Source organism: Notolepis coatsorum, assembly GCF_963971535.1.
Source record: "Notolepis coatsorum genome assembly, chromosome: 3".
In the NCBI taxonomy this organism is placed as follows: Eukaryota; Metazoa; Chordata; class Actinopteri; order Aulopiformes; family Paralepididae; genus Notolepis; species Notolepis coatsorum.
In genome coordinates this window covers 18,395,180-18,422,545 of record NC_140167.1, presented here as the reverse complement: position 1 = coordinate 18,422,545, position 27,366 = coordinate 18,395,180, and the positions used below count along the sequence as shown (strand labels likewise).

At 40.7% G+C, this 27,366-nt stretch overlaps 1 protein-coding gene across 3 annotated transcripts in view; it reads right to left on the bottom strand.

Moving 5' to 3' along the window:
* Positions 1 to 27,366, bottom strand: part of nsd2 (nuclear receptor binding SET domain protein 2) — a 60,071-nt gene that overhangs the window by 7,355 nt on the left and 25,350 nt on the right. For all 3 annotated transcript variants that reach the window (XM_084309405.1, XM_084309407.1, XM_084309406.1), the window contains 9 exons: positions 22,572 to 22,751; positions 21,030 to 21,186; positions 18,910 to 19,112; positions 17,323 to 17,426; positions 16,572 to 16,841; positions 14,171 to 14,287; positions 12,224 to 12,365; positions 7,948 to 8,054; positions 589 to 781 (listed from right to left, as the gene is read on the bottom strand). In XM_084309405.1, the coding sequence (XP_084165531.1) occupies positions 589 to 781; positions 7,948 to 8,054; positions 12,224 to 12,365; positions 14,171 to 14,287; positions 16,572 to 16,841; positions 17,323 to 17,426; positions 18,910 to 19,112; positions 21,030 to 21,186; positions 22,572 to 22,751 (1,473 nt within the window). The remainder of the gene's footprint in view (positions 1 to 588; positions 782 to 7,947; positions 8,055 to 12,223; positions 12,366 to 14,170; positions 14,288 to 16,571; positions 16,842 to 17,322; positions 17,427 to 18,909; positions 19,113 to 21,029; positions 21,187 to 22,571; positions 22,752 to 27,366) is intronic.

Sequence of the window (27,366 nt, the reverse complement as noted above, 5' to 3'; positions counted from 1 at the left end):
GAGGACATTGAAAGACAGTGACATACTGGATCAAAATCGAATCAGAGGGCAGAGCAATTTATCAATGATGTCGTTTTGCATTTTGTCCAAATTCATAATAAAAAAACTAATAGCGAGATGTCACACAAATGATTTCTGATATATTGGAAGACAAATCTAAAGTCATCAAGTTTAATATCGTTCTTCATATTACCACGCAATCCAATACAATGACCATCAACTGGATTATTTCCCACAACCTAGTATGCAGATATCATGATGGATATCATTAGACAAAATTAGCAGGGGAACACAAAAGGTTTTTTCAGATAAAATAATTGTCCTATGTAATATACCTACCGGTACTTATTTGTAATACGTACACATTGTACATTTTCGTAAATATATTACTTACAGCTATAACGTACAATATGTACCCCTTTCCTGCGGTCGATTAGTACTGTTCTGTATTTACATCTTTTAACCCTTTCACTGCCGCACCACCAAACGGTTAACCCTTTCACTGCCACACGACAGCTCGCTTAACCCTTTCACTGCCACACGACAGAAGGTTTACCATCACACAACAGACTGTCTGGGCGGTCTTACCGAACGGCCTCTTGGTGAGGTCCAGGCAGGACAGGTGGTAGGCCTTGGCGCAGCCCTTCTTGTCACACAGCACCAGCTGGCCTCCGTCTCGGCAGCGAAAGCAGTCGTCGTCAGACTTCTTCTTGCCCTCGCTCCGCCTCCTCCTCTGCTTCTTCTTGGGCTTCTTCCCCTCCGTGGACGGGCCGTTTGAGTTCTGCACGGGAGAGTTCGGGTTCAGCAGCATTGAGGTCAATTCAGGAAGTATGATTTAATCCAGGGTATCTGCAGGTTTGAGCCAGTTAAATTTATGACCTTTTTAATACCACTTAACACATTGACTGCCAGCAGCAGGGGGCGTTGATAACCCAATTCATCGCCAGGTCTTTATTCAATGGATATAGTTTTAGACTGACATTTGCGAGTGCTTAAAATCAGGTCCTGCATTAAAAATTTAATCTATGGGTCTAATAACGCCGTCGAGTCTCAGTGAGTTGCTTCTAGTCAACATGCCCGAGACAGATTGTTTTTTCATGCGTACATTTCCGTTTTATACCGTTTTGAATAGAGTATGGTTTGGGTGTTTTTCAGTAATTACAAAAAAAGAAAAAAAAAAAAGGGGGGGGGGGCATTTTACTGTAATCCAGTCATCACGTTGTAATTTTTCGGCTGATTATCTAATCATCCTGAAATCAACACTAGATTATCATTATTATGTCTCATCGTGCATACATGAAATGACCGTCGTAGCGGGGAGCTCGCCCCCCCCTACCCAACGGTAAACAGCCATACACGGTCCACACAGATAGCTGTGATCGGGGTAGAAATAAATATCAGATCAACGATCAAATTTATATATAATGTTCTTACCTTATATCTGATGTAATGCAAAAGAGATAATCCAAATATCTGATCGCAATTCCAAATAATGCTTGTGGAGGTCTGTACCACACTACCGACCGTTTCACAATGACGGGCGGGCGGAGTTACTGTTCTTTTTTTTTGAACTTTCTTTTATTTTGTGTCATAATGAACATCACATTGCAATAATCATACAGTATAATATACTTGATTCACATATTCAATGACATTTGTTACTCAGGCTCTTCCCTCTTATTCAATTTGTTTTCAAAGTATTCAGCGTAATCAAAATAAGCTATATAATCCGAGTACGCCTCTTAAACAACCCAGTGGGGAGGGATTTTTACAATATTTTTCTTTTTTTTGGGATTTTTTGTAGGATAAGAAACGAAAAAATAAATAGAAAAATAAATTTAGCAAAAAGAAGAAAAAAAAGAAAAAGAACAACAAAAAAAGAGAGAGGGCGTCAGACTCATGCTAGTGTATCTCCAGGTACAAGGTTACAAGTGACCATCTCTGCATAAACATATCTTTTTTCAGTTGCAATTGTGCAGTCATTTCTTCCATTGTGTACATCTGTCTCAGTCTCTTGGTCCATTGTTTGATTGACGGTGGTTGATTTTGTAGCCATGCCATAGTTATCATTTTCCTTGCTATTAACAGTATCACTCTCAAGATGTATAACGTATCTCCATAGTATGTGCCTTTCGGTATACATCCCAAGATATAGTACGATGGATTCAGAGGTAAGTCAAGATCTAGAATGGTTTTAATCTCATTTTTGATATTCACCCAAAATGTCTGCACCCTTGGACAGTCCCAGAAAATATGTGTATGATCTCCGATCAATCCACATCCTCTCCAACATAGTGGTGAGGACCCACCAGCAAATCCGGAGAGAACTTGAGGAGTCCTAAAGTACCTGACCTTGACCTTCCAGTCAAACTCCTTCCACATTGGACTATTTGTGATTTTATGATTGCTTGAATGGCTGTCCTCCCATTCTTCATTTTCTATGATCACATTAGCTTCCAACTCCCATTTTTCTTTAATATAGGTGGTGTCTCCTGGATCGTCTAGTTGTAACATGTTGTAAATATTGGATATCTGCTTTCTTTCCATCAAGTTTTTTTCTATTGTGTTAATAAAGTACAGCTCCACATTTGTTGGTGGTCTCTTAATTGCTTCCCACTCACTGTGAGTCATTACATAGTGTCTTATTTGAAAGTATCTAAACATGTCTTTCGAAGGTAGATCAAAACATTGCTGTAGCTGTGCAAACGATTTAAAACAGTCTCCTTCCATTAATTGATTGATAGTAACCAGGCCCAAATCCGCCCATTTTTTAAAACCCCCATCCTCCATAGCTGGCCGGAATTCTGTATTGTCTGCTATTGGCATGGCCCTAGATATTGATCGTGGACCTCCCCCCTTTTTCCTTACACTTTCCCATACCTTTAATGTATTTGTAATCCATTTGTTACCAATCTTAATTTTTTTCCAGTATGCTTTCCCCAGGAATATTATGGATCTGAGAGGGGTCTTTGGAATTGAGTTTTGCTCAATCTGTACCCATCCTGAATCTAGGTCCTTTTGTATCCAATGCACAAGTATGCGTAATTGAGCTGCCCAGTAGTAGTTTCTTAGGTTTGGTAGACCAAGACCACCCTTGTTCTTTGGCAAACATAGTGTTTTAAGCCTTACTCTAGGTTTTTTCCTCTGCCAGATAAATTTGGATAGGAGTTTATCTAACATTTTAAAGGTAGTGGCAGGTATTGGTATAGGTAGAGACTGGAAGAGAAAAATAAGTCTAGGTAGCACATTCATTCGAATTGATTCTATTCTTCCCACTAGGGAGAGAGGTAAAATGTCCCATCTGGCCATGTCTGATTTGATTTGTACAATCAACTTTTCGTAGTTTGCTTGATATAACTGATTGCTGTTGGGAGTCAAAATGATTCCTAAATACCTGAATCCGTCTCTAGCCCAATGGAAGGGTGCTATACTGTTCAGATGTGTTGGCCATGTTCCCACTATCATCATGGCTTCTGATTTGGTCTCATTTATCTTATAACCCGACAGTTCGCCGTAATTTCTTAAATCCATCATTATGTTTGGAATTGATTCTAAAGGGTTTTTGATATAAAGTAAAATGTCATCAGCAAATAGCGAGATCTTGTGTGTAATGCCTTTTTGGTCATCTATTCCCTGTATCTGAGGGTTTGATCTAATCATCTCCGCTAGTGGCTCTATGCCAATCGCGAATAGTAATGGAGACAAAACGTCTCCTTGGCGTGTCCCTCTCTGTATCTCAAAGAAGTGAGAGCAGTGACCATTCACCCTTACTCTAGACTTAGGATTTTTATATAAACATTTTATCCAATCTATAAATGTGTTATTGAATCCCATACCTTTCAATGTTAGTTCAAGGTACAGCCAATCAACTCTATCAAATGCCTTCTCGGCATCTAAGCCGAGAAGCATTGATGGTTCTTTTCGAGATCCAGCCACTGTTTGCAGATTTAAAGTTCTTCTGATGTTGTTAGCACCCTGTCGACCAGTGATAAAGCCAGTCTGGTCTGGGTGTATCAGTTTTATTATATGTTTCTGTATTCTTTTTTTAAGTATAGATGTCAATATCTTGAAATCGTTGCAAAGGAGACTTATGGGCCTATAGGAACTACATCTTGTGGGGTCTTTACCTTCTTTATGTATTACCGAGACAATAGCTTCTGACCAGCTTCCTGGTGGATCTCTCTCAGATAGGGCATAGTTATAAACTACACTTAATACTGGTGTTAATTGTTCAGTGAAATGTTTATAAAATTCATTTGAAAACCCATCTGTACCTGGTGATTTATTGTTCTTAAGCATCTGAATAGTTTCCCCTATCTCCTTCTCCGTAATAGGGGAGGTTAGCTCATCCGCCTCATCTGGGGATAGTTTAGAAAGTTTAAGGTTATCTAAGAAGTTGTTGATTTTTTCTTTCTTGTTTTCCAATTGCTGTGCTTTGTAGAGGTCGGTATAGTAATCTGCAAATGCATTAGCAATTTCTTGCGTTTGCATTACTTCCATGTGTGTGCTGGGGTGTTTAATCTTTGGAACTATCCGACTTAACTGTATTTTGTGGAGCTGGAATGACAGTAGCTTGCTTGCCCTATTTCCCATCTCATAGTAATTCCTACCAGCAAATCTAAGGGCTCCTTCCGCTTTGTATGTCAACAGGTCATCTAGTTTTTGTTTGCAGGTTAGTAGAGCTTTTAAATCTTCCTCATCTCTGTTCAGTTTATGTTTCCTTTCTAGTATTTTTAACTCATTTTCTAGGTTCTGTTGTTTTTCATTTCGCTGTTTCTTTAGTGCACTTGAAATTGAGATAATTTTACCTCTCATTACAGCCTTTGCCGCGTCCCATAAAATTGATGGTGAGACATCCCCCTTATTGTTGAGATCAAAATAACTCTTCAGTTCTTCATTTATCCTCTCCCGTGTGTGAGAGTCAGACAGCATGGATACATTGAGCCTCCAATATTTAAAGATTTTATTGGTACTGAGGTTAATTTGAAGAGTTAGAGGTCCATGATCTGAGATGGTCGCTGTTTCAATGATACATGATTCAACTTTGTCAATATCTTGCTTGGAAATACAGAAGTAATCTATCCGAGAGTAGCTACCATGGACCCCAGACCTAAAGGTAAAGTCTTTCTGCCTAGGATGGTGGAAACGCCATGCATCTATAAGTCCAAATTCTTTTATCATTGCATTCAGTGATCTAGATTTTTTTGAAATGGGTCCACAATCTACAGGCAGTTTGTCTACTTTTGGATTTAGTACACAGTTGAAATCACCGGCCATAAGGATAATTCCTTTGGCGTTACCAGCCAAAAGTGAGGCTATACCTTTAAAGAAATTGGGACAGTCTTCATTTGGTGCATATATATTTAGAAAGGTTATGATTGATCCTCCTATTGACCCCAGGACCATAACATATCTGCCCTGGTCATCTGCAATTTCCTTTTCTTTGGTGAAGTATACTGATTTGTTAAATAGAATAGCCACTCCTCTCTTTTTCCCTGTTTGACAGGACGCACTATACACCTGGCCCACCCATTCTCTCTTCAGTTTCTGGTGTTCGTTCATTGATAAGTGCGTTTCTTGAATGAATGCTATAGAGCACTGCATTTTCTTAAGTTGTCCAAAAAGTTTTTTCCTCTTTATTGGGTTGTTAAGACCATTTATATTATAACTAATACATTTAAGGCTTGTCATAATGTCATTGTATTTCGTATGTACAACATAGATCTATCTTCCATAGTATATGAGCTTGAGGCATTTGTCAAAGAGTATACAACATAAAAAACAAAACAAAATGGTCCCCTATTCACTTGTAAGGGAAAACCTAGGGCTTCCAATTTTCCAGTAAGCTGTCTTACATAAATCACAAATGAAATAATCTCCCGATGTTCTAGAGAGGTGTAGCTTTCTCTCTCAGGGAGCATATTGCACTAAGTGCAGAGAAGTTAACCACGAGCGTATAGGGTTAACCTTTGCCTGATAACACAGGCTAAGTGTGATCCGTCTATGGCTCAGTCTCTGGCCTCAGAACCACATATAAATTAAAGTAGATTTGATATATTTAAATTTTCCCAACAGGTAATTAATACTCAGGGTAAATGATAATCATATTAGTCAGCAGCATGTCCATTATTTCTTGTGTTTTACACTTATTGTAAACATTTCGTTAGTCTACTATTACTATATCTAACTGGTTTACTCATCTTTATCGTCCATGAATGATCTTAGGTCTGCGGCAGATAGTGACGTCATGGCTCCTTTCGTTCGCTGCTCTCGCCCTCTTCTTTGTGTTCGCCACCTGTCCCTTGTCAGTTCTCTTTGTAGTTGCTCTCTTTCGTCGATTTGGACATGAATTCCCAGTTCTTTTAGTGTGGGAATTGCATCCACCAGCGAGTCAAACACCTTCGTTCCCGATTCTGTTGTCATCCTGAGTCGTGCCGGGTATGGGCAATTAGCGCGTATCTCTTTTTCCTTCAGCTGTTTGATGACGTGACGCACCTGACCCCTCTTCTTTTGCAGGTCTGGGGAGTAATCGTGATCAAAATAGATCCTTTTCCCTTGAAGTGTGACGGGTTGTCCCCATGCGAGCTGTAACACCTGTTCTTTGATATTGAAATCTAGAAAGCGCACAATGATAGAGCGCGGGGGGGCGCTAGAATCTCTCGGTTTGGCCGTCAGTGATCTGTGCGCTCTTTCTATCTTAATCTCAGACTCAAGTTCAGGTGTTATTTTCAGGGATGTTGTCAATAGCTGCTTCACAAACTCTTTAATATCCTTGTCCTCGCTACCTTCAGGGACTTGGTAGATCCGGATATTGTTGCGTCTGAGTCTATTTTGCAAGTCTTCACAGGTTGCAGTAATTTCTGCATCTCTTTTTACAAGGTATTTGAGCGCCCTCTGGTGTCTCATTCCACTATCATCCAGTTTCGTAATTTCTTTTTCAATTACCGTAATTCTACCTTCTGTTTTGTCAATCCATTCAGTTACTTGCGACATAGATGTTTCAAGTTTGCTCACTGAAGACTGAGTGGCATTGTGTGCTTCTTTATTCTCTCTCCTTAGATCTTTTAATTCTTTTAGAATCGCGGATTCCTCTCCCTCTGTTTCCTCGTCAGTGTCGGAAGAGCTGGTTTGACGAGCCTGTTCATCTGTGACATCTTTCTCGTTTCCAGAGTCGGTTTTGGTATTTCTTTTAGCCTTTTGTTTCTTCGGGCTCATCTTTAGACTTCTTACCGTCTCACTCGTTAAATGTTGCTGACAATATCTGTTTGTTGGGTCATTTATCTCTGGGGTTCTGAGGAACTCAAGATTCAAGCTGCTACCCGGACATCACACAACCGGAAGTTACTGTTCAATGCCATCGTTTTATAGAACTGGCTCGCCTGAGCATTTAAACCATGCCCGCTCGGCTCAGATCGCCTCCTAAAACACAACAGCCCATTTTCAATGAGATGCAATAGCTCCGCCTGGCAGTAGAGGGCAGTGTTGACCGTCTGCCAGCTCAGACAGGCTCTGAAGGGGATACCAGAGGCTGCAGCTATGAATTATGAATAGATATAGCGAATAAACTAAACAACTATCCCAAAAACGAGGTAACTCGTTTCTGGCGCTCAACGCATGGCGGCCAATAATGAGTTAACTCACTTATGACGCAGAATGTGTTAAGAGCTAAATGTAATACAAATTGCATAACAAAACCTGCATAGCAACACTGAACCGGCAGCTGCACTTGCGCAACAATTAAATTATTGTGCGTTCCATACAAGCTCTTGCCAGACACTCCAAGTAGCCCCGCAAAAAACAACGACTTGAATACAAAAACATTTCATATGATCTAATCTTCTGACTGCCACCCCCACCCCCGCCCGAAAAACAAAAAAGACTTTTAAATTCCTTTTAAGGCCTTAAATTTAACATGGTCCAAATCTGCGGTTGAAGTAGCACATTCACCTTGGGCCTGTCGCCGAGGAAACCGCTGCAGTTGGGCGCCTCGCAGCGGCAAACAGTCTTCTCGTTGCTGAGGCAGTCGAGGTTGTAGTTGAAGGTGAGCTCTGTGCCTGTAACAAAAACACATGTTTAGAAAACAGTAGGGGTCTGGCAAGAATGTTTTATTAGAGCAGTGAGGCTGAATAGAAACACAGGAGAAGTGTTGTTGTGTTCATCATCATTTAATAGACCACAAACTCTGCTGGAAAACCCCATATAAAATATTTGTGTTCAAAGTTAGCGAGAAGTATTGGTAAACTGGGCAAGACTAGATATATCCTGAATCAGAAAACTCTATATACATTATATTGCACACTCATTGTACCATATCTATCATATTGTGTTGAAACTTGGGGAAATACTTATAAAATCAACTTACAATAGATATGCACACTGCAAAAAAGAGCCATACGAATAGTACATCATGGTAGATATTTAGATCACACAAATAGTCTGTTTGTAAAGAGTCAAACATTAAAATTCATGGACTTAATCAAATTCAAATCTGCACAAATTATGTTTCTGGCAATAAAAAACAAATTACCAAGCAACATTAAAAAAAAATTCACGGCTAGAGAGAGTGTTTATAATTTTAGAGGGACATTAGCTTAAAAACAACCTACGGTACGGTACGTACAACTCTTAAAAAGTATGTGCATTGCAGTTTGTGGCGTATCACTCTGGAATGGTCTGGATGAGAGTATAAAGTATTAAGCAATAATATCAATCAATTTAAAGGTAGCTATAAACAAGCACTTATGGACACATAAGAGAGAGGAGCTTGAGCAGTAATGTGACTGCCTAATACAAAAGCTGTACTTTTATTTAATTTTTCATTATGTTATATTATTTATATTTGTATTAAGGGGGCCATTTCATGTATGCACGAGGAGACAATGATAATCTAGCGTTGATTTCAGGCAGCCGAAAAATTAATTACTCAGAATCACTCAAACTATACTCATATTCAAAACGGTATAAAACGGAAATGTACGGATGAAAAAACCATCAGTTTTTTGCATGTTGACCAGAAGCAACTCACTGACAGTCGACGGCGTTATTAGATCCATAGCTATAATATAAAATATAGTTATAGGCATTCTAAAACTAGATCCATTGAATAAAGACCTGGCGCTGAAAGGGGATCAGCGCCCCCTGCTGATGGCGGGCATTGTGTTAACACATTGGTTGCAAACAACAAGATTTCTCGTTATTGGACGCCATGCGTTGGTTGCCAATAACGAGAATTCTCGTTATTTAATCGTTATTTCTTTTATTAGCGATTGGCTCCGAGCTCGAAAAGGGCAAATACCGTCCCCTATCGTCTATTTTATTTTTGTTAAACAGCCTACAATATCAGTCTCACTCATCAAAATGTTTTCTAGGTTATGGTATCTCAAACTAATTAGGCCCTCTGCTATGACAAATGTATCCCTTTTTTTTAACTACAGAAGTCTGCTGCATTTGGCTCACAGAGTGACTCCCCCCACTCAGAAGCAACCTAACCTTCCAGCTTTTTTTTTTAACACAAATTAGTCCAAATATGATAAAAGGCTCAACAGGGCAGTCTCAGAGTTCATCTGTGTGGACCAAGTTCCAATATATATACAGTTGAGAAAGCTGGGTTCAGAAACCTTGTACAGCAACTGTTTTGAGTGCAAAAAAAGTTCTCCAGCATTTTGAATGCCATTGCTTTTAATAAAATGTATTTATTCTGTCATTGTTCATTGTGTTTTAAAATAAAGAACAATAATGACATCCGAGTGTGTTTCCCTGATTTTGAGGAAAAGTATCCAAATTCATATTGGTATAGTATCGAAACAAAAAAATTGGTGTTGTGACAACCCTACTGTGTACACATTAAAATTGCGATTATAATCGATTCTAACATTTTCAAATCGATGCAGTTGAATTTTCCCCTTAGGATCGATGCATTGTTACACCCCTACACCAAAGTCACTGGCCCACTGTGCGTGTGTGTATGTGTGTGTGCTAACTTGTGAAGGATGTCGAGGTTTTTTCAATGTATATATTGGGGGAGATGACAGCATCTAAAAGTGCCAGGTCAGAGGTAGATGTGGTGGTGGAGACAGGCAGAGAGAGAGTGTGTTAGATCAGGGGTTCCCAAACTTTTCAGGCCGGGGCCCAGAAAATATGGCCCAATGCACATCGTCTGTTTTTTTTTTTTTTTTTTGTCAGGCGATCGATTTTTTAAGCCAAATATCACTTCAATCCTATTAAGTTAGTTCAAGTTAGTTATTAATTTATATGTGCTATTTATGAGAGGGCTAACTTGTTGCAAAATAATAATGATAATAATAATAGCCTCATTAAAATACTATTGTTGCTTCGGTTGTTTTCAGCGTTTTATGTGCATAATCTGTTATTTAGTTTGAAATGTTCGTTGAAATAAGTAGATTTTTCGTTTTTGTTTATTTATTAAGTTAATATAAAACCATATAGTCACATTTTAGAATACAATAGAATAGAATTTTAGAATACAACTAGAAACACTGTCCTGGCCTGCTTCTAAGTTCAGTGGCCTGAAAAAAAAAAAAAAAAAAAAAAAAATTAAATCATCTCGCGGCCCATCCGTGGCTGCTCGCGGCCCACCTTTGGGTTGCGACCCCGACTTTGGGAACCACTGTGTTAGATAAGGGTTGAAAGTGCAGACAGGCTTTGGACGTTTAGTGTGTGGTAGGAGCTGATTACCACCCTGCAGATGAGGCTGTGCTGTTCTCATAACCAGCTGATAGATACAGCGTTTGTTTGGGGTAAGTTAATATCAACATTGCTGTTGCTATTGATCTGGGTCAAAATAGCAGAATGGTCAGAGAGAGAGTTTGACACCACTAGAAACAGACGTTTAATGTGTGTGAAGGGTGAACAGCAGTTGCCATGACAGCGTGTCATATGGCAACAAGAAGAGGGGCGGGGCCTGTCATTGATATGCCGAGATGATAATGATGATGAATATTATAAATGTGAGTTTCCTTCCGGGTGTAAGTTAGATCTAGACACGAAGCTGACGCGAGCGGACGTGGATCAGAGACTTTCATCCCTCTCTCACCCTCGCCGGTGGGGGAGGGGAGATGACACATCATCATTAGCTTCGGCTAACGGGAGAATGGTTTTGGCTAACGACGAGGCCTCAGCCACCATTGGACTAAACAGCAGAAGAGACGATAGAATAATGAATTTAACCCACACAAGTCAACAGATGAAGAGGTGATACTGGCTGATTGATCCAAATCTAACAGTGGTGTCAGAAGCGGGGTTGCAGAAGAGACGATAGAATAATGAATTTAGTGTTCCATCAAAGACTTTTCAAGGACAATACGAAATGGGTAACATCTGAGGCTTTTGTTTATGTAATAAGCAACGGTTCCAAGAAAGGTACTACGCTGTCCAGTGTCGAATTCTTAGGTTTACGGATTGCATTAAAGGGGAATGACAAAGATTGTACAGCCAGTATGAGAAGACGTCAAAGAAATAAACAACGCAGAACCCACACAAGTCAACAGATGAAGAGGTGATACTGGCTGATTGATCCAAATCTTAACACTTGGCTAGCGTTATCAACAGCAGAGGTGGGTGCAAGCGGTGTGACGTAATTGGCGTAACTGTCAATCAATGGTCTACCTGACACGCAAACTCATAAACAATGTTTCTGTACTGGGAGGTGTACAGTATTTCAATAGGCAACCCTGAAAGGATTATTTTTCTAGAAGAGCAACACTAGCCAAAACATAGGCATTGTATGCATAAAAGGGGCAAAAGCTAAAGTTAAGTGACTGTTACTTTTGTAGCAGCAGTTCAATGTCACTGCCTTTTTTATTAGGCCTAGTTGTTGGTTACAACTTTGCCACAGTAGGCATTAATCACTTAATAGTTCAAATGTCTGTGTCCCATTCCCGTTTGCACACGCAGATACACACACACGCACACAGTGGGCCAGTGACTTTGGTGGTATGTGCTATTGCGCAGATGTGTGTCCCGTTTGCACACGCACGATACAAATATGCATTTATTAAAAAAAAATATAATAATAATAAACTCTTGTAACTTGAAATATTTTCACTGTGCTCCTAAATATTTTTGGGTGCTCCTAAATTTCTTTGTGTGCTCCTAAATTTTTTCATTTAGGAGCACATGTGCTCCTTGGGAAAAAGGTTAGCGTAGAGCCCTGCTTGGCTGTAACAAAATAATAAAAAGATTTCGAATCTGTGAAGCTCTTCACCTGCAGGGATGTCACAGACAGCGAACAGCCCCACCCTGGTGTCCCCGTTCACCGTCCACTTCTGGGTCTCGCAGTTGGGCTGGCAGCTGTGGTTCATGAAGCGAGAGTAGTTTCCCTTCGGACCGGCGTCGATGATCCGATCCTAGCAGCACAACGTGTGGAATTCAATGTCACTGGTGAACGCAAGCCACTCTAAGATAACAGCGTTATATATTATTATGGCATGTTGCAAGGTTCTTCTACTACAAAGTAGGGCTGGGAGGTATACTATGATGCCCCCTAGCTCATGGAATGAACTCAACACTCCTTAAAGCTTGAGATTCTCCCCTCTGTTGCAGAGTTTAAAGACCTTGATCTCCAACCTTTGTTAATGAAGTTGTACCCATTTTAATTGATTTGTTATGATTTTATACATTGGGTGATTTTATATGCTATATTTATGCTTATTTCTGTATGTACACTTGAAGTGAGTGTAAATGAGGGAAACCTAAGTTGCCTTTCGAGTTTAAATAAAGGTTTGAAATGAAATACCGCATTTTAAAAAGGTATATCATCATTGATCCATGCAGAGGCATGTGTTTTTGTAATACCATGGTCATCAATCATTTTTATTTAATGAATAAAGAAATATGTCACATTATTATTACAATTATCACATTGTAATTTGTCCTGGAAATTCAAGTACGAAATGCATTATGATATATTTTGGCTACGTCGCCCAGCCCTACTACAAAGTAGTCCAACAAGGAAGAACATTTTAAGAACAAACGCATTTTGACCCAAGTTTAACACGACATGATTTGTCACTAGAGCTCTGCTTGTGGTATTGACTACTGTAATGTCACAGAAGACTTGAACATAACATTCCCAATGCAATACCGTGTGGTTTCTCTAGCTCCAAGAGGGACTGGGACTGGCTATTGAGAAGACCGAACCAACACAACTTCGGAGCAAATGAAGACTTTAAAACAGAAACAGAATGATGACTAATATATCCAGTTCATGAAATAACCATTTTCATTTTGAGAATTTAACATTCTAATTAGGGATTGGCAAAACTCACAAAATTACTATTCGATAATCACTGGGACCCATTAGAATACTAATAGAAAATCTGTACCCAGCATGCAGTTTAGCGGTGTAACAGGTAATATGGTCCCCTCTCAATACACTAAACAGTGTAGTTGCCGGTAAAAACAAGGGGAAATATATACGGTATATACGGTATTATAAAAAAAAAAATTATGCTTTTTCTCCCCATCCCAATTTAGTCGTTATGCCAATTCCCCCCCTACCCTACCTGGTCGTTGTGCGCATGTTCCCCCTACTGGTCGGTACAAGGGAACCCTGAAGTCTACCACATGCTTCCTCCGACACATGCGGAGACAGCCAGCGGCTCTCTTTTCACCTGGCAGCGAGGACTCTCATTGGTGAAGTGTAACGCGCGGGAGGTCACGCTGCCTTCACCATTTCCTGCCTTTCGCTGAGCAGGCGCCCAGACCTGACCTGTAGGCGTCGCTGTCCACAACGCCAGATTACCACCCACGACTTCCCTCCCGCTAACTCAGCCAAATGAGTTAGTATGACGACCGGCCCAAGCCGCAGGCAATGCTGACTCCGGGAGTCGAGACTGCAGCCTCTTGCATTGGTGACGAGCGCAATATCCGCTACACCACCCGACCGCCTGGGAAATATATATTTTTTGACACAAAATGATATTCGCATAAACTATTAAACTTTTTCTTTTCATATAATTTAGCGACTATTTGAATATAAAAGAAATCGATGCCAATCCCCAATGATGATGTCACCATAGCAACTGGCCAATGACTGCTATTTATATAGTTCTATAGTTTCAGAATTCTAAGATATAATTATGTAAAAAACTAAACATGAAAAATCCAAAAGAAATTATTTTATGCAAGCAGGTGGGTTGTCGGCACTTACCTTGTCGATGGTGAGCATGTAAAAGTGACTGATGTCATTCTCCTGGTTGTATCTGATCCTGGCTCTACACTCTTCCTCATCAATCAGCTCTCCAATGTACTCGTTCACAAACTCGCCCTGTGTGACAAGAATCCCTCCATTACTTTACAATACAAATGATAAAGACGATAATCAATACAAAGTCAATGGAATCAAGCCATTGTCTACAAGCTGTGGAGTAGATTCCGTTTACCTCCAGTCAGCTTGTACAGACAGTAGCTTGACGCCATTGACTTTGCATTAGTGTGTGGCTAAGTGTAGGGATGGGAATTGATACGATTTTATCGATAAGATTCCATTATCGATACGATTCTTTATCGATTCCCTTATCGATTCCTGATAATTAATAATTTAAATAAATAAATTGGAAATGCAACAGAAGTAAGCTGGTTAGAATAACAACAGGCAACTTGACATTTCTGATTGTCATTTATTGTTGGGCCCCCATGTCAGAAAAATACAAAAATTGTTTAAAAAAAAAAAGGAAAAAAAAACGATACACTTCTATAAAATAATGTATTTGAGATTCTCTTAAACTACCGGTAATTTATTTATTTATTTTAGAATTTTTGTATTTATTCTTAAACTAATTTAATCTATTGAATAACGACCTGTTCAATGCAACTACAGTTCAATATCTTAAACTAATTTAATCTATTGAACTGTAGTTCCATTCAACTGGTCGTTATTCCTCTGTCTTTCAGAAGACCAGCGCACACACACACACACGGCTGCTCCCCTGCTAGCCCCCACCCTCTTCTAGTCAGCCTGCTATTCTCTCTCTCTCTCTGTGTGCGTTTGTGTATATGCGGAGCAGCATGTATGGAGCAAGGTTTAGCTAGCGTTAGCTCCGCGCGGCTAACGCTAGTTTACCCCGAATTAAATGAATTACTGACAATAGGTTGCAAAGCATAGTAGTTTTTACTGCACATAGAAGCAGTCAAACAGCGGGATCATTTCGGGAGCATATGACCAAAACCCAGGCAATTTCAAGCCCTTAACGCTAACGTTATTGTTTTTAAATGCGCAACGGTCGGAGGCATGCGATTCCAGGAATTGGACAATTAGGAACCGGCTCCCAACGGGAACCGGTTTTCGATTCCCATCCCTAGCTAAGTGGCTGGAGCTGGTATGAGGAACAGCATGGACTGTGCTGAGGAAGGCCTCGACCCATCGACAACATCGCTGGTAAGTAGCTGAAGGTTTGGGCTATTGGGAGGAGATAGGGGAAGCAATGATCAGAATATTAGGATACGGGCTACCACAAACAGGACTGGTGCTTTACTTAGGAGACCTGACACACGAGGGAATACAAGGGGGGGACAAATATTTAATAAAGATAATGTTGATAGCGGCCAGAAAAGCAATAACGAGACTGTGGTACAAGGAAGACCCACCGACAATAGCAAAATGGGTAGGAATAGTGGAAGAAATACAGGATATGGAAAGGATAACACACATGCTGAGGTTACAGGAAGAGAAATTTGGGGAAAGATGGGGAAAGTGGGAGGATTATAAAAGGAACGAGAACGACATCACAGAGGAAGAACCAAATGCAACACAAGAGAGCGAAGGGTAAAGGAGGAAAGATGTTCAAGCAGGGTCTATGAACCCATGTCACACACCTGTACTTTAGTTAATATTTTCTATTTTGTTTTTGGGATATTACAAGTGTCTGTTTAACGGTGTGATATTAAATATTCAGGGATGAGGTGGTTTGTGTATGGGTGAACCAAAAGGCAAAGTGAAAGTTAATAAACAAGAAAAAAAAAAAAAAAAAGGACGAAGGAGAAGGGAAGAAAGAAGCTCAAGGAGGGTCTCTGGACCCAGATCACACATACAAACCGTCTTTGAGTAGGAATTACCCGTTTATGCCTGTTTAAGGGAGATACACAATCAACCTTTATATCAAATACCTAGAAAACAACAGTAGGGGAACCAGACAACTAACCATGTGATACCCATGTAAATATTTATGTGCACTGTTTTTTCTTTTTGTTTTTATTGTGATGCTAGTTTCTTCATTTTTTATTATTTATTTTTTGTAAGTGCTGTCTGTCTAAATAACTGTTAATAAAAATTTTAAGTTTAAAAAAAGAAAAAAAAGTAGCTGAAGGTTTTGCTGCATTTAAAAGTAAGATCTCCGACCACCGTGTGTCAACCTGTACCCGTCTTAGCTGATTTCTTATAATTTATTCTTATTTATTGTGCCTATATGTATGAAATTGCTGATAAAGCGTGTCTTGTTTCGTAAACGCCTGTCGTCGCTGTAAACGAGGGTAACCTCAGTGTCTTACGAGTTGAAATAATGGACGTTTCTTCTAAAGTAAGAAATAGGGCTTCAGACCAACCATCTCTTTACCTTCTTGATTTCCCTGAGGGAGACCAGACCCCAGCCCTTGCCGATGGTCTTGATGATCTTGGTCTCGGGGTAGAGGCGCTTGGTGAAGTCCTGGTTGCAGCAGCGCTCCCCGCTGGGACACACCTGGGGGTGGCACTCGTACAGCAGCATGCGATTCAGACACTCTGACTCGAACCCGCACGGCCTCTCGTCCGCCGGCTTGCAGTTACACTTGGGCATCTCGGACACGTCCGCCGTGTAGACCTGCACCTTCCCACAGGGCCTGTTGATCTGCGTGAGGACAAGTGTTTAATGAGCGAACACATGGTTCATCATCAGTGTCCCGCTGGAGCCTTGGATCTGCGCCAAGCCCAGCTTTCCACAAACACTGTTTCAAGTCATGCTAGGGATGATCGATAGGTGTGGTTTCCTACCTTGAATACATATGGGGTAGTTTCCTACCTTGATAAATATATACGGGGTAGTTTCCTAGCTTGATAAATACATACAGGGTTGTTTCCTACCTTGATGATTTTATATGGGGTAGTTTCCTACCTTGAATTTATATGTGTGTAGTTTCCTATCTTGATGAATTTATATGAGTGTAGTTTCCTACCTTGATGAATTTATATGGGGGTGGTTTCCTACCTTGATGAATTTATATGGGGTAGTTTCCTACCTTGATAAATTAAAATGGGGTGGTTTCCTACCTTGATGAATTTATATGGGGTAGTTTCCTACCTTGATAAATTAAAATGGGGTGGTTTCCTACCTTGATGAATTTATATGGGGGTGGTTTCCGGTTGTTCTCTTGTGCTTCCTTGGCCTCGCGTTTCAACTGGTTCTCCTTGAATTGAGCTTCAGCTTCTAGTATCGCTGTGAACACAGAGTGAGCTGCAGTCAGTACCTTTTACCTCCAATGGAAGATCTCAGCCAAAATGACAGCAAGGGGAAAAGAAAATCAATGTTCAACTTTAAGCTCCGACAAGGGACTGACTTCCTCGTCTCCTTTCCTGATTTTAACCAGTAACGGGGAAACTGCAAAGCTGATTTAAAATGTGAAAAGGCTGCTTCACCCAATGACTCCAATCATATAAGCAAATCTTGGTTTTGGTTTCACCACCATCCTGGTTCTGATCCAAGGTTCTAGTTCAGAACGCATTGATGCACTTGTTTCGATTAGACTCCGTTATGATAAGCACTTTATAGGGGCTCAGAAGGACAACGTGTGGAACTGTGGATGTTCCAGCTTGGAACTTTAACTCATGTTAATACGTACGTACATATGAACCAACCAACCCCACAGACCACAGTGCTTATTCCGACGTTAGGTCGTGACGTATCGACCTAGGCGATGGGGCCTCTAAATGATATTGTGATATTTTTTGGCTATATCACCATATATATAGCGATATTTTAAAAGGTTCTAAAGCACTTAAAACTGCTTGATTTAACCCTTTGATGCGTACAGTCACGCCAACATGATGATTATAATAGTCCCTGCAACATATTTCTGCATTAAACCATGAAGATAGTTCATATTCCATAGTACCGGTAGTTTCTGAATAAAACACGTAGGGCTAACGTTTAAACTTGCTAAACTCTCCACTTCTTTCACTCTCTTGTATCCTCTTTCCCCGTTTCCTCCAAACAATAACAAACATGCGCGCTGCCTGTGGCACCGCCTCTGTCTCTGTGTGTGTGTGTGTGTGTGTGTGTGTGTGTGTGTGTGTGTGTGTGTGTGTGTGTGCGTGTACGTATGTAAGTTGGGTGTGTGCGAATTCTTTTTCTGAGTCTGTGAGAGGGAGAGAGGAAAGCACTGCGCTAAAGCGAGTCTCATCTCAGCCCCGGCAGCTTAGAAACTGACGTGACAACATATACTAGGCTTACAATAACATCCAAATACAGGGTTTGTGCAAAACATCGCAATGTCCACGATACGTTTCAGAAGTGTATCGTTAATGCAACTGTACCAGATATTTATTTAATATCATCATATCCATAAACCATTTCCAGGGCCAAGCTTCCTGCGTTGGCGGAGGCTCTGGTCTTTTCAACACGCCTCAGTGTCCCTTGTTGTTTTAATAGATCCTAGTCATAGAAAAACTGTTTTGGGTATGTGCTCCTAGTATCTCCACTGTCTGAAGCGAAGTGTTTGGCCCCGGACATGAATATATATCACGTATATAGAGGTGTTCTATCAGAGCACCTAAAACACAAAGTCCAAATATAAGCCCTATATTTGTTTGTGTTTTAAGAGGACTTTGGTCTTTTAAATCTCATTCTCTCTGGCAGAAGAGGTGACGTTCTTACTGTAGTGATATTTATATTTAGAGGAATGTTAAGTGAAGATCTTCACCAGTCTTGAAGACTTTCCCGATCCCGGACTTCTGGTACTTGCTCCCCCGGTCTCCCTCCATGTAGGGGAAGACGCGGCCCTGGTGGGTCCAGAAGTAGTCCTTGGAGCCGAAGAAGTAGACGGGGAACTCTCCGATCTCGTGCCGCAGGTGCTGGATGTTGGTAGGAATGTTTCTGGGGTGATGGATCTCTGCTGGCCACCATCTGGGGAGGGAAAAAAGGGAAAATAAAAAACATTTGTTCAAAAAAGAATAATGACGGCTTACAATATTTCATGAAAGCAAAGTGTTTTGTTTGTCTAAGATTTAAAAAGGTTTAAACTTTACAGCACTGACAAAGTTGAACAAAGTGCTGTACAAGTCCCACAATATAAAAAAAAAAAAAATTACAATCTTTTTATTTATTTTATTTATTCTTATATATATCTCGAAGCTTCTCGAATCTCGGGCCCGAAGCTTCGAATTCCAAAATAAATATTCTAAGGTCAGCCCTACAATGCTGACATACATTTAAGAATCAGTCATTCGAGGGGAGCTCCAGTAGCTCACCACGTATCTCGGCGCTATTTCGGCGTCGGGGACAACCGTGCGCGTCACGGATCTGGGGTACACGAGTTCGACTCCCGGACTCGCCGTATTTTCTCAGAGTGTCTTCCCCTGATCTATATCCCATTCAACCTGTTTCTGTCGGTCATGCTTGACCAGAAAAAGCGATAAACGCTAAAAAGAAATGAAGTTAAAAAAAAAAAAAAAAAAGTCATTCGCCATTTTTTTTTAAATATTTTGTATAGCCATTCACAAATGTGAATACGTAATTCTTCTTTTGTTATTTTCTTTTAGAGAATATAGGACAGGCATGTATAAGCATTATGCTTCACCCTGTACCTTTTCAGTCACTGCCAAATCAAAGATTGTTGAATGATTGTGCATATTGTATCATGTGTGATGACTGATGACTGAATAAAACAACCACCAACTAACTACTACTAACAAGTTTTAATACCTGTGCAAATTAAATGTAACAATTTTTTGTACACCTTTTCACAAAAATCACACAAAATATAATTTAGCAATTTGTTCTCAGCCTTCGAAAGGGAGGAGCCATTGATATAGCTCAGCCCTTCTGCTGACGGAGGTTGTTGTAGCACTGGAATAAGACTTGAAAGCCACGGATGGGCAGACCAGTCACAGTGACAGTGCAGCAAGTTTAAGACTTTAATACCTTTTAACATGCAACGGCCCACATATGGGCTGTCGTGCCTGCCAGCGGAAGAGACGAAAGTCATGGCACTTTGCGAGCGTCTAGCGGCTCTGAGCTGCATTTTTCGCCAAACATATAAATTACAGAATTAAAGCTCTATTTGTTGCCTCGGTTCTCGAGTTACATGACTATTCTGTGATCGGTTAGGGTTGTAGCCAATGAGTGTAGCTTTCCAATGATACCCCATGTGGGGGTGTGCGAATAAGGTATCTAGGTGAAAGGTGACGAGCGAACATCAGAAGTGAAAAGAAATTCCAAATGAATTGACGTGGATGAGGAAATGGAGAGCTTTTTTCTTGGCACACGGTTTACCTGGATCTCTCTAGAAGACTTTTATTTTTTCGATTTTTATTAAATTCAGACCTACTACATAAGACTTCAGGCTATGGATTTGTGGTGTTTTCCAGCTTACCGGTATACCTATTATTATTTTACTTTTTTTGCAACTGCTACAGGAAAATGTGAGTTCAACTCAAGTTCAGCCCTATGTTACTCTATTTCATTAGCACTAAAAGTGAATTTCCTTTTTTGAATTAGTAACGTAAGAATGTTATCAAAATAGACCAGGCTTATGCATGTGCTATAATTATAAAGTATAAAACTAAGCTTTTCAAAAAAGGTATGCAGTCCTCAAGTTCAAGTAAAAAAAGAAAATTGCCACTTTTCATTTCTAATTGAGAATTATGAATGAAGACTTTTTAATACCCTATGTGAGAAATCCCATTCCAGTGGTTTTTGGTTTGTAACGCGTGTGTTTATCAAAGCCCTGACCTGTAGGTCTTTGGTTTGTAATGTGTGTGTTTATCAAAGCCCTGGCCTGTAGGTCTTTGGTTTGTAACATGTGTTTATCAAAGCCCTGACCTGTAGGTTCCCAGTTTGACCCAGATGATATCTCTGTACTTGGGTTTCTTCCCGGCCCGGCAGTCGTTGCAGAACCAGCTGCCATCTGGCATGGTGATGTTGAGGCAGTCTGGATGGAAGGCCGCAGGACAAGACTCGCAGCACAGCAGCGACCCTCCTAAATCACAAACACCAAGACATTTCAACCTGACCTGACCACATTAAAGATCCTCCTGAATCACAAACACCAAGACATGTCAACCTGACCACATTAAAGAGCTAGAATCTGTATTGTCCCGTCTGCAAAAAAAAACTGCTTGGTGTTGAGCTTTGTAGACATTTATTTGTTTTGGTCCAATGTTTGGCGTGAATTTCTCCAGGCTGCTCTTGGCAGAGCCTGGGGTGTGGCCAGCAATAGCAACCACATTCAAATCCAACCCACACGTCAGACCATAACAAAACATGTAATTTTTTTTTATAAAATACAAATCTATGGATTGGGCCAAATCTCCTCTTTCCAATGGCAGAGTTCAATCTGGATTTAGTATCACCAGGCGTGCAGCAAAGACTGTGAGTGAAATCTACTGTAAGTACAGTTACTTTTTTATTATGTAGATTTCGCCGCCATTTTTCATCAGATTGCACCGCCGTTTTTTGCTAGACGTTCACAGAAAGGTAGAGAAACTAACTGCGTTCTAATTTATGCCAATAACATTCAGGTCTTTGTGGTAGATAATCCCTAAAAAATAATCCACAAGTCATTTGATTGACAGGAGCTGGCTCGAGCTGGGTAGTGTCGTCTTTCAAAATTCCAACGGCCATTGAAAGCCCTGGATCTCCTCTCCTCATATGACTACAAACAAAATGGTGGTTCGCATTGCCAAGCGTCTATATTTGCAGGTTTCCGAATACATTTCCAAAACTCATATTTCACTGATAACACTTTAACCTATTGGTAAACAAACGTATTGCTGAAAATATACACCGACTGCTGTTTTGACAAGGTTAGGGTCTTTACTCTTGGGTACATTTGAAAGAAATAAAACGCAACATTCATTCATACAGTCTGTAGAGATGGATTTATGGCATGATGTCATTTTGGGTCCGGTACCAAACCGATCGGGCTCAAGAGGTTAATCTATTCATTGCTTAAACTGCATAGACAAGTTTCAATTCTAGAAGCAGTATTCTCCAATTTACTCCTAGTTTCAATGCCGTTTTCAGTTGCTAGGCGATAATGCTGTTCTATTTCAGCATCTGGTCTGCAACATATATATATATTTATAAAAAAAAAAAAACACAGAAACAGCTCGACTGTCACAATAATTTATGTGATAAAAACATTCAGTATACTGACAAGTATCATTTACGTTGAAGACATTGCTGTGCACAGGGGTTCCTTCCTCCAAACACGTACAAATCTACTATCCGGAATCAAACCCGATGTAAACAATAACTGTGATAACTGTATTGGCGATAAAACGATAGTGCTGGATTATTGCCTAGTCCTCTCAGTTTTACTGTATATGCAACCATGGCAACAGACGCAAACCACCGGCGTACCTTTGGAGCAGACGAAGCACCAGCTGACGTTGACGTGGCTGTGGTGGCTGTAGCCCTTCTTGGCGTTGAAGTGGTTGGTGCAGATGATGGCGTTCGGGGTCAGCATCTCACTGCCCGCCGCCACGCAGAGGTCGCCGAGGTGGTACGCCACAGGGCAGCGCAGGCACCGCATCATTTTACCTGCAGCGTTAAATGAACGTCACAAGTTAGAAACCATGTATGTGGGCTTCTGTCTCACTCAGAAAGGAGGTAAATGCCCAGAGATGGTGTGGTGGTTAAGACTGCCGACATGTACCACTAACCTAACTAACCACTAGCCTGGGATCGAATCCCGCCAGAACCTTCTCTCCTGTGTCTCCCTCTCAGCCTTCCTACCGTCTCAATAAAGACCTCCAAAAGGACAAAATACTAAAATAATAATAAAAGTGGTTCAGGCACTAGTGGCCATTACAGTACTGCACACTAGAGTTAACGTTGGGTTTGAGACTGCCGTTTCTCCCACGAGACTTGTTTATTTTGCTGCAGTTACTTTACATTTTACCCATGAGCCATTTTCCACTGCAAGGCTTTGTTATAATTTGGGTTATAAGTCCTTCGCAGTGCGGTCCCACAAGCTTGTAAAAAGTCTGAAAAAAAGCTGCGACTGCTGACAAGGTTTTGGCAGATAGACATGTCAAATTAAAGTTTACAACCGTTAATTCCAAAGCTCTGCAGTACCCGCTGAGCGCATATTTTAACACTTTATCAGAGAGCTTGCCACCAGTTATTCAGAAGTCATTGATGGGACAGGAAAGATATCTATAAATAAACCCAACTTCATGCAACTGGTGCATGGTAGAAGGGGCACTTCACCAAAAACTATGCAGATTTATTTTGCACATAATCTCACACCCCCAAAAACTCTAAATAGTTTTGCACCAGTGATGTCATCAGGGACAGTGAATCCTTGTGTTGCGTTAATTACAGCTCAAATAAATGATAAGGTAGCAGCTTCCCTATAAGACGAGGTATTGCTATTTTTTCATTTACATAATTTCATGGACATCACTGGTGGCCATATTCAAACTAATTTACTCTCAATAACTGTCAAACTAAATGAATGTGTGCAAAACTGTTCAGATTAGTTTTGTGTGAGATAATGCGCAAACGTGCCTCTTTATGTTTGACACGTCAGTGTTGTAGCCAATAGCCATCGTTGAGAATGCGGGTATATAAGTCTAACTAATGTCAATGGTAATTAAACATATCTTTTGGTGATTGTTACTGAAATTAGATGCATGTAAAGCTGGATCCACTTTCAATGCTGGTTCAGGGTAAAAACCAGCTTGGGGAAGAAAACTGAAATGAAACCACCTTCTGTACTAATAGTGGAAACACAAGGTTTCAGCCTCACTGTCAGAGTGTGTGTGCAAACATATTTTTATAACTTAATTAATGTCTCTTCCCCGTTTTACTCCTTTTGTCTGCACTTTAAGCCATCTATTTATCACTATGTGCCAAATAGAATAGAAGTACTTTATTGATCCCGAGGGAAATTCAGCACCAAATTCAGAGGATTTCACCCTCGTTATTTCATCCAGAAAAAAGTACCTAATCCACTTTGCCCCCCCCCCCCCTTATAAAAATAAATTGCACATACATGTATGCATACATGTACTTAATGTCAATCAAAAGTCAATTAACTCATTGACTGCCAATAACGAGTATATATATTCTTTTTTTGCGCCCATGCGTTGAACACCAAAAACGAGTATATTCGTTTTATGTATTTTTTATTATGATACTAGACACTCTTGCGCACCTTGTGTATGAATGTGGTAACCCTGGGATACATACAACTGAAATAAATGATGGAATCCCAATAGGTGGCAGTGTCGCCTACCTTTTGAGTACATCTGGGCCAGTTGGTCCTGTCCCCCATGAACTCAGCTGAGCAAACCGTTTGTGAGAGAGGTGGCAATAGTGATCCGTGTGTAGCGAACGATTGGAGATTATCATGAAGAGGAAATACAAGATGAAGACTATCCAGAAGGTGCATTTTCACCAGACTACGTTGGAGTCCGCATTTCTGGTCAATCAGAAAAATAATAAAGCCAAACCGGCCGATGATGTAATGTTATCTGTTCAGAGCATTTCACCACACCGCAGTAGTCGCAAGAGAGCATATTTCACTGAAATGTTCAGCGATAGCGACACAGACAGCGAGATTACCGAGTCAGACCCAGACAAGCCGGAATGGATGCCAAGTCGAGAAGCAGGTAAGATTACCGATGGTGGTTTTGTGAATAGAACAATAATATGTATCAACATGAGCCATTTGACCTGGGAATTTACAAGTGTCGAGCAACAAGCACGAACTGCGCATGCTTCACAAAAGACGCGATATCTCTTACTAGAAAATTAGCAGGGATTTTTTGGAAACTGGCCACTCTTTAGCCTGGGATTGCGCAGGAACGGATGTATGTAGAAATAAACAGTTTGTTCCCTGTTGGAGTATAAATATAAGCCTTTCAAATGAGCCATAGTATGTCTCCATAGCTATAATATAGAATATACGATGAGTCTAGAAACATCGTCAAATCGGTCTGAAACACTGGCGCCAGGGAGTAAACAGTGTGGCAGTCAATGAGTTAAAGTTGACTTCTTCTCCCCCCCCCCCCACAGGTCTGTTGCATTCAGAAATGCATACAATCGCAGAAGATTGGGATGGTGTAAATGTCGTTTCCATTTAAGCCTAGAAAAATAGGTGGGTATCACAGCATTGACGGTCTAAATAAGAAATGTAATCCACAGAGCACACAAAGTAGGTTTCCGTTAGCTTTAGTCAGCTTGTACAGACGGGAGCTTGACCCTATTGACTTTGGCATTTGTCTATGGCCAACTAGCCCAAGCTAGGATGAGGAACAGCATGGATTGTGCTGAGAAAAGACAACGTTATCGGTACGTAAGAAATAAGGCCAGGGTTCCAAAAACTAAACTATCCCTTTAATGTTGTGAGAGATTTTCTTTATCAAGGTATTGTAATGAGGGCCTGTGAAGCCTGTTGAAACATGTAACCGAGATAATGGGCTATAAAAAATAAACTAGACTCTTGATGGTGGAATATCACTTATGAACTACCCTGTACATCACAGGGCTGTTCCCTCCTAGTCCATTAAATGGGTCGGTTTGCTCTTCGGTCAAACAAGACCTTGTTGGTCGTTTAGTTGTTTTTTTGGTGCTTTTTCCCCCTATGATGAATGTTATTTCCTGAAAGATTATAAACAGATCTATGGTTAAAATGAAAGAGGTCCTTCTGCATGAGAGAAACTATTTTACAAATGTGTCAATTAAATAAACTAGTCGTCAAGATCCATGACTTTTAGTCAACTAAGAATTTCTTTAGTTGAGGGCAGCCCTAGTTTAAGCCTTACGGTATCTACATGCAATTGTTTTAATTGCAGATATCTACCGGTTTCAGTTTAACACTTTGGTTGCCTTGGGTTAAATTCATGATATACCATAGGTTGCCGGCTCTATTTGTCTATGGAGAAGTACCCCTTCTTTGCATGGCTATAACTTTTTTAATTCTATTGCTACATTGCCATTATTAGGGCCCATTCAAAGTCCTATATGTATTGTTCATTGTGTAGCAACGTTAAACTTTTTCATTTACATATTCATAGTAAAGTATGGTCTAATGTATAAGTATGTTTTCATCTCTTTCTGCAGCTTTCTCCAGAACGTGATCTATAGCCCCAAATGCATTATATTGATGATGCAATACAGTTTTATGGCAATCAGCGCGATATAAAAAATTCCAACTAGACGTACTTCTAGAAGTTACTACACGTCATCTGATGTTGACCGGATGGGCTAGGGGGCGTTTATAATTCCGTGGGCAGCGTTATACCAATCATCTAATGTGGGTCAAATGTTGATAATAGCAGTTAGTATCGAAGACGGTAACGTTACACGCTAAAACTCACCCCAGTCTCTGCGCGCCGTTGGGCGATCATCGTAGAGTAGAAATCTTATCATTATGGGATGTAGATTTACCCGGTCCATCTCCAGCTTGTATAATGGTATATACGTCCAAATCATGTTGTTTATCGAGTTATTGGCAATCGATCACTGTGTATTGTGACGAGCTAGAATGCCGGGACCTATAGCGAGTGCCCGGAAGTAATACGGACGTCCAGCACAACCTCTATGCCACTTCATGTTTAAGCGATTGCATCGATCGGCCACCAGATGGCGCTCCTGAACCGCCAGAGAGCTCAGTGGGTCCTCCTGGTGGATCTCAGGCCAGCGGAGGGGACATATGAATCCGATCGCAGATTTTTGAAATATTGATATAAGGACGCTGTACAGCGTCCTCCGGCAACTTGAGCATGGCCGGCAATGACGTCTAAACACGTTTCCTGGCAGCCAAAGTGTTAAGAGGTTAATTTAAAGACTTTTTTTTCTTTTATATAAACCTTCTCTTTCTCCTATTTTTCTCAGATTTTCTCCCTGTACCAATTTAGTCGTTGTGCCAATTCCCTCCCTCCCCTACCAGGTGTTGTTCGCATGTTCTCCTACGAGTCGGTACAAGGGTGTCCTGATGTCGAACGCACGCTTCCTCCGAGACGTGCGCCGTCAAGCCAGTGACACTCTTTCCACTTGGCAGCGAGGACTCTCATTGGTGGAGTGTAACGCGTGGGAGGGCACGCTATCTCCACCAAGTCCTGCCCCGCTTAGCAAGCGCCGAGACCTGACCTGTAGGCGTTGCTGTCCACAACGCCAGATTCCCACCCGCCAGCTTTCCCACCCC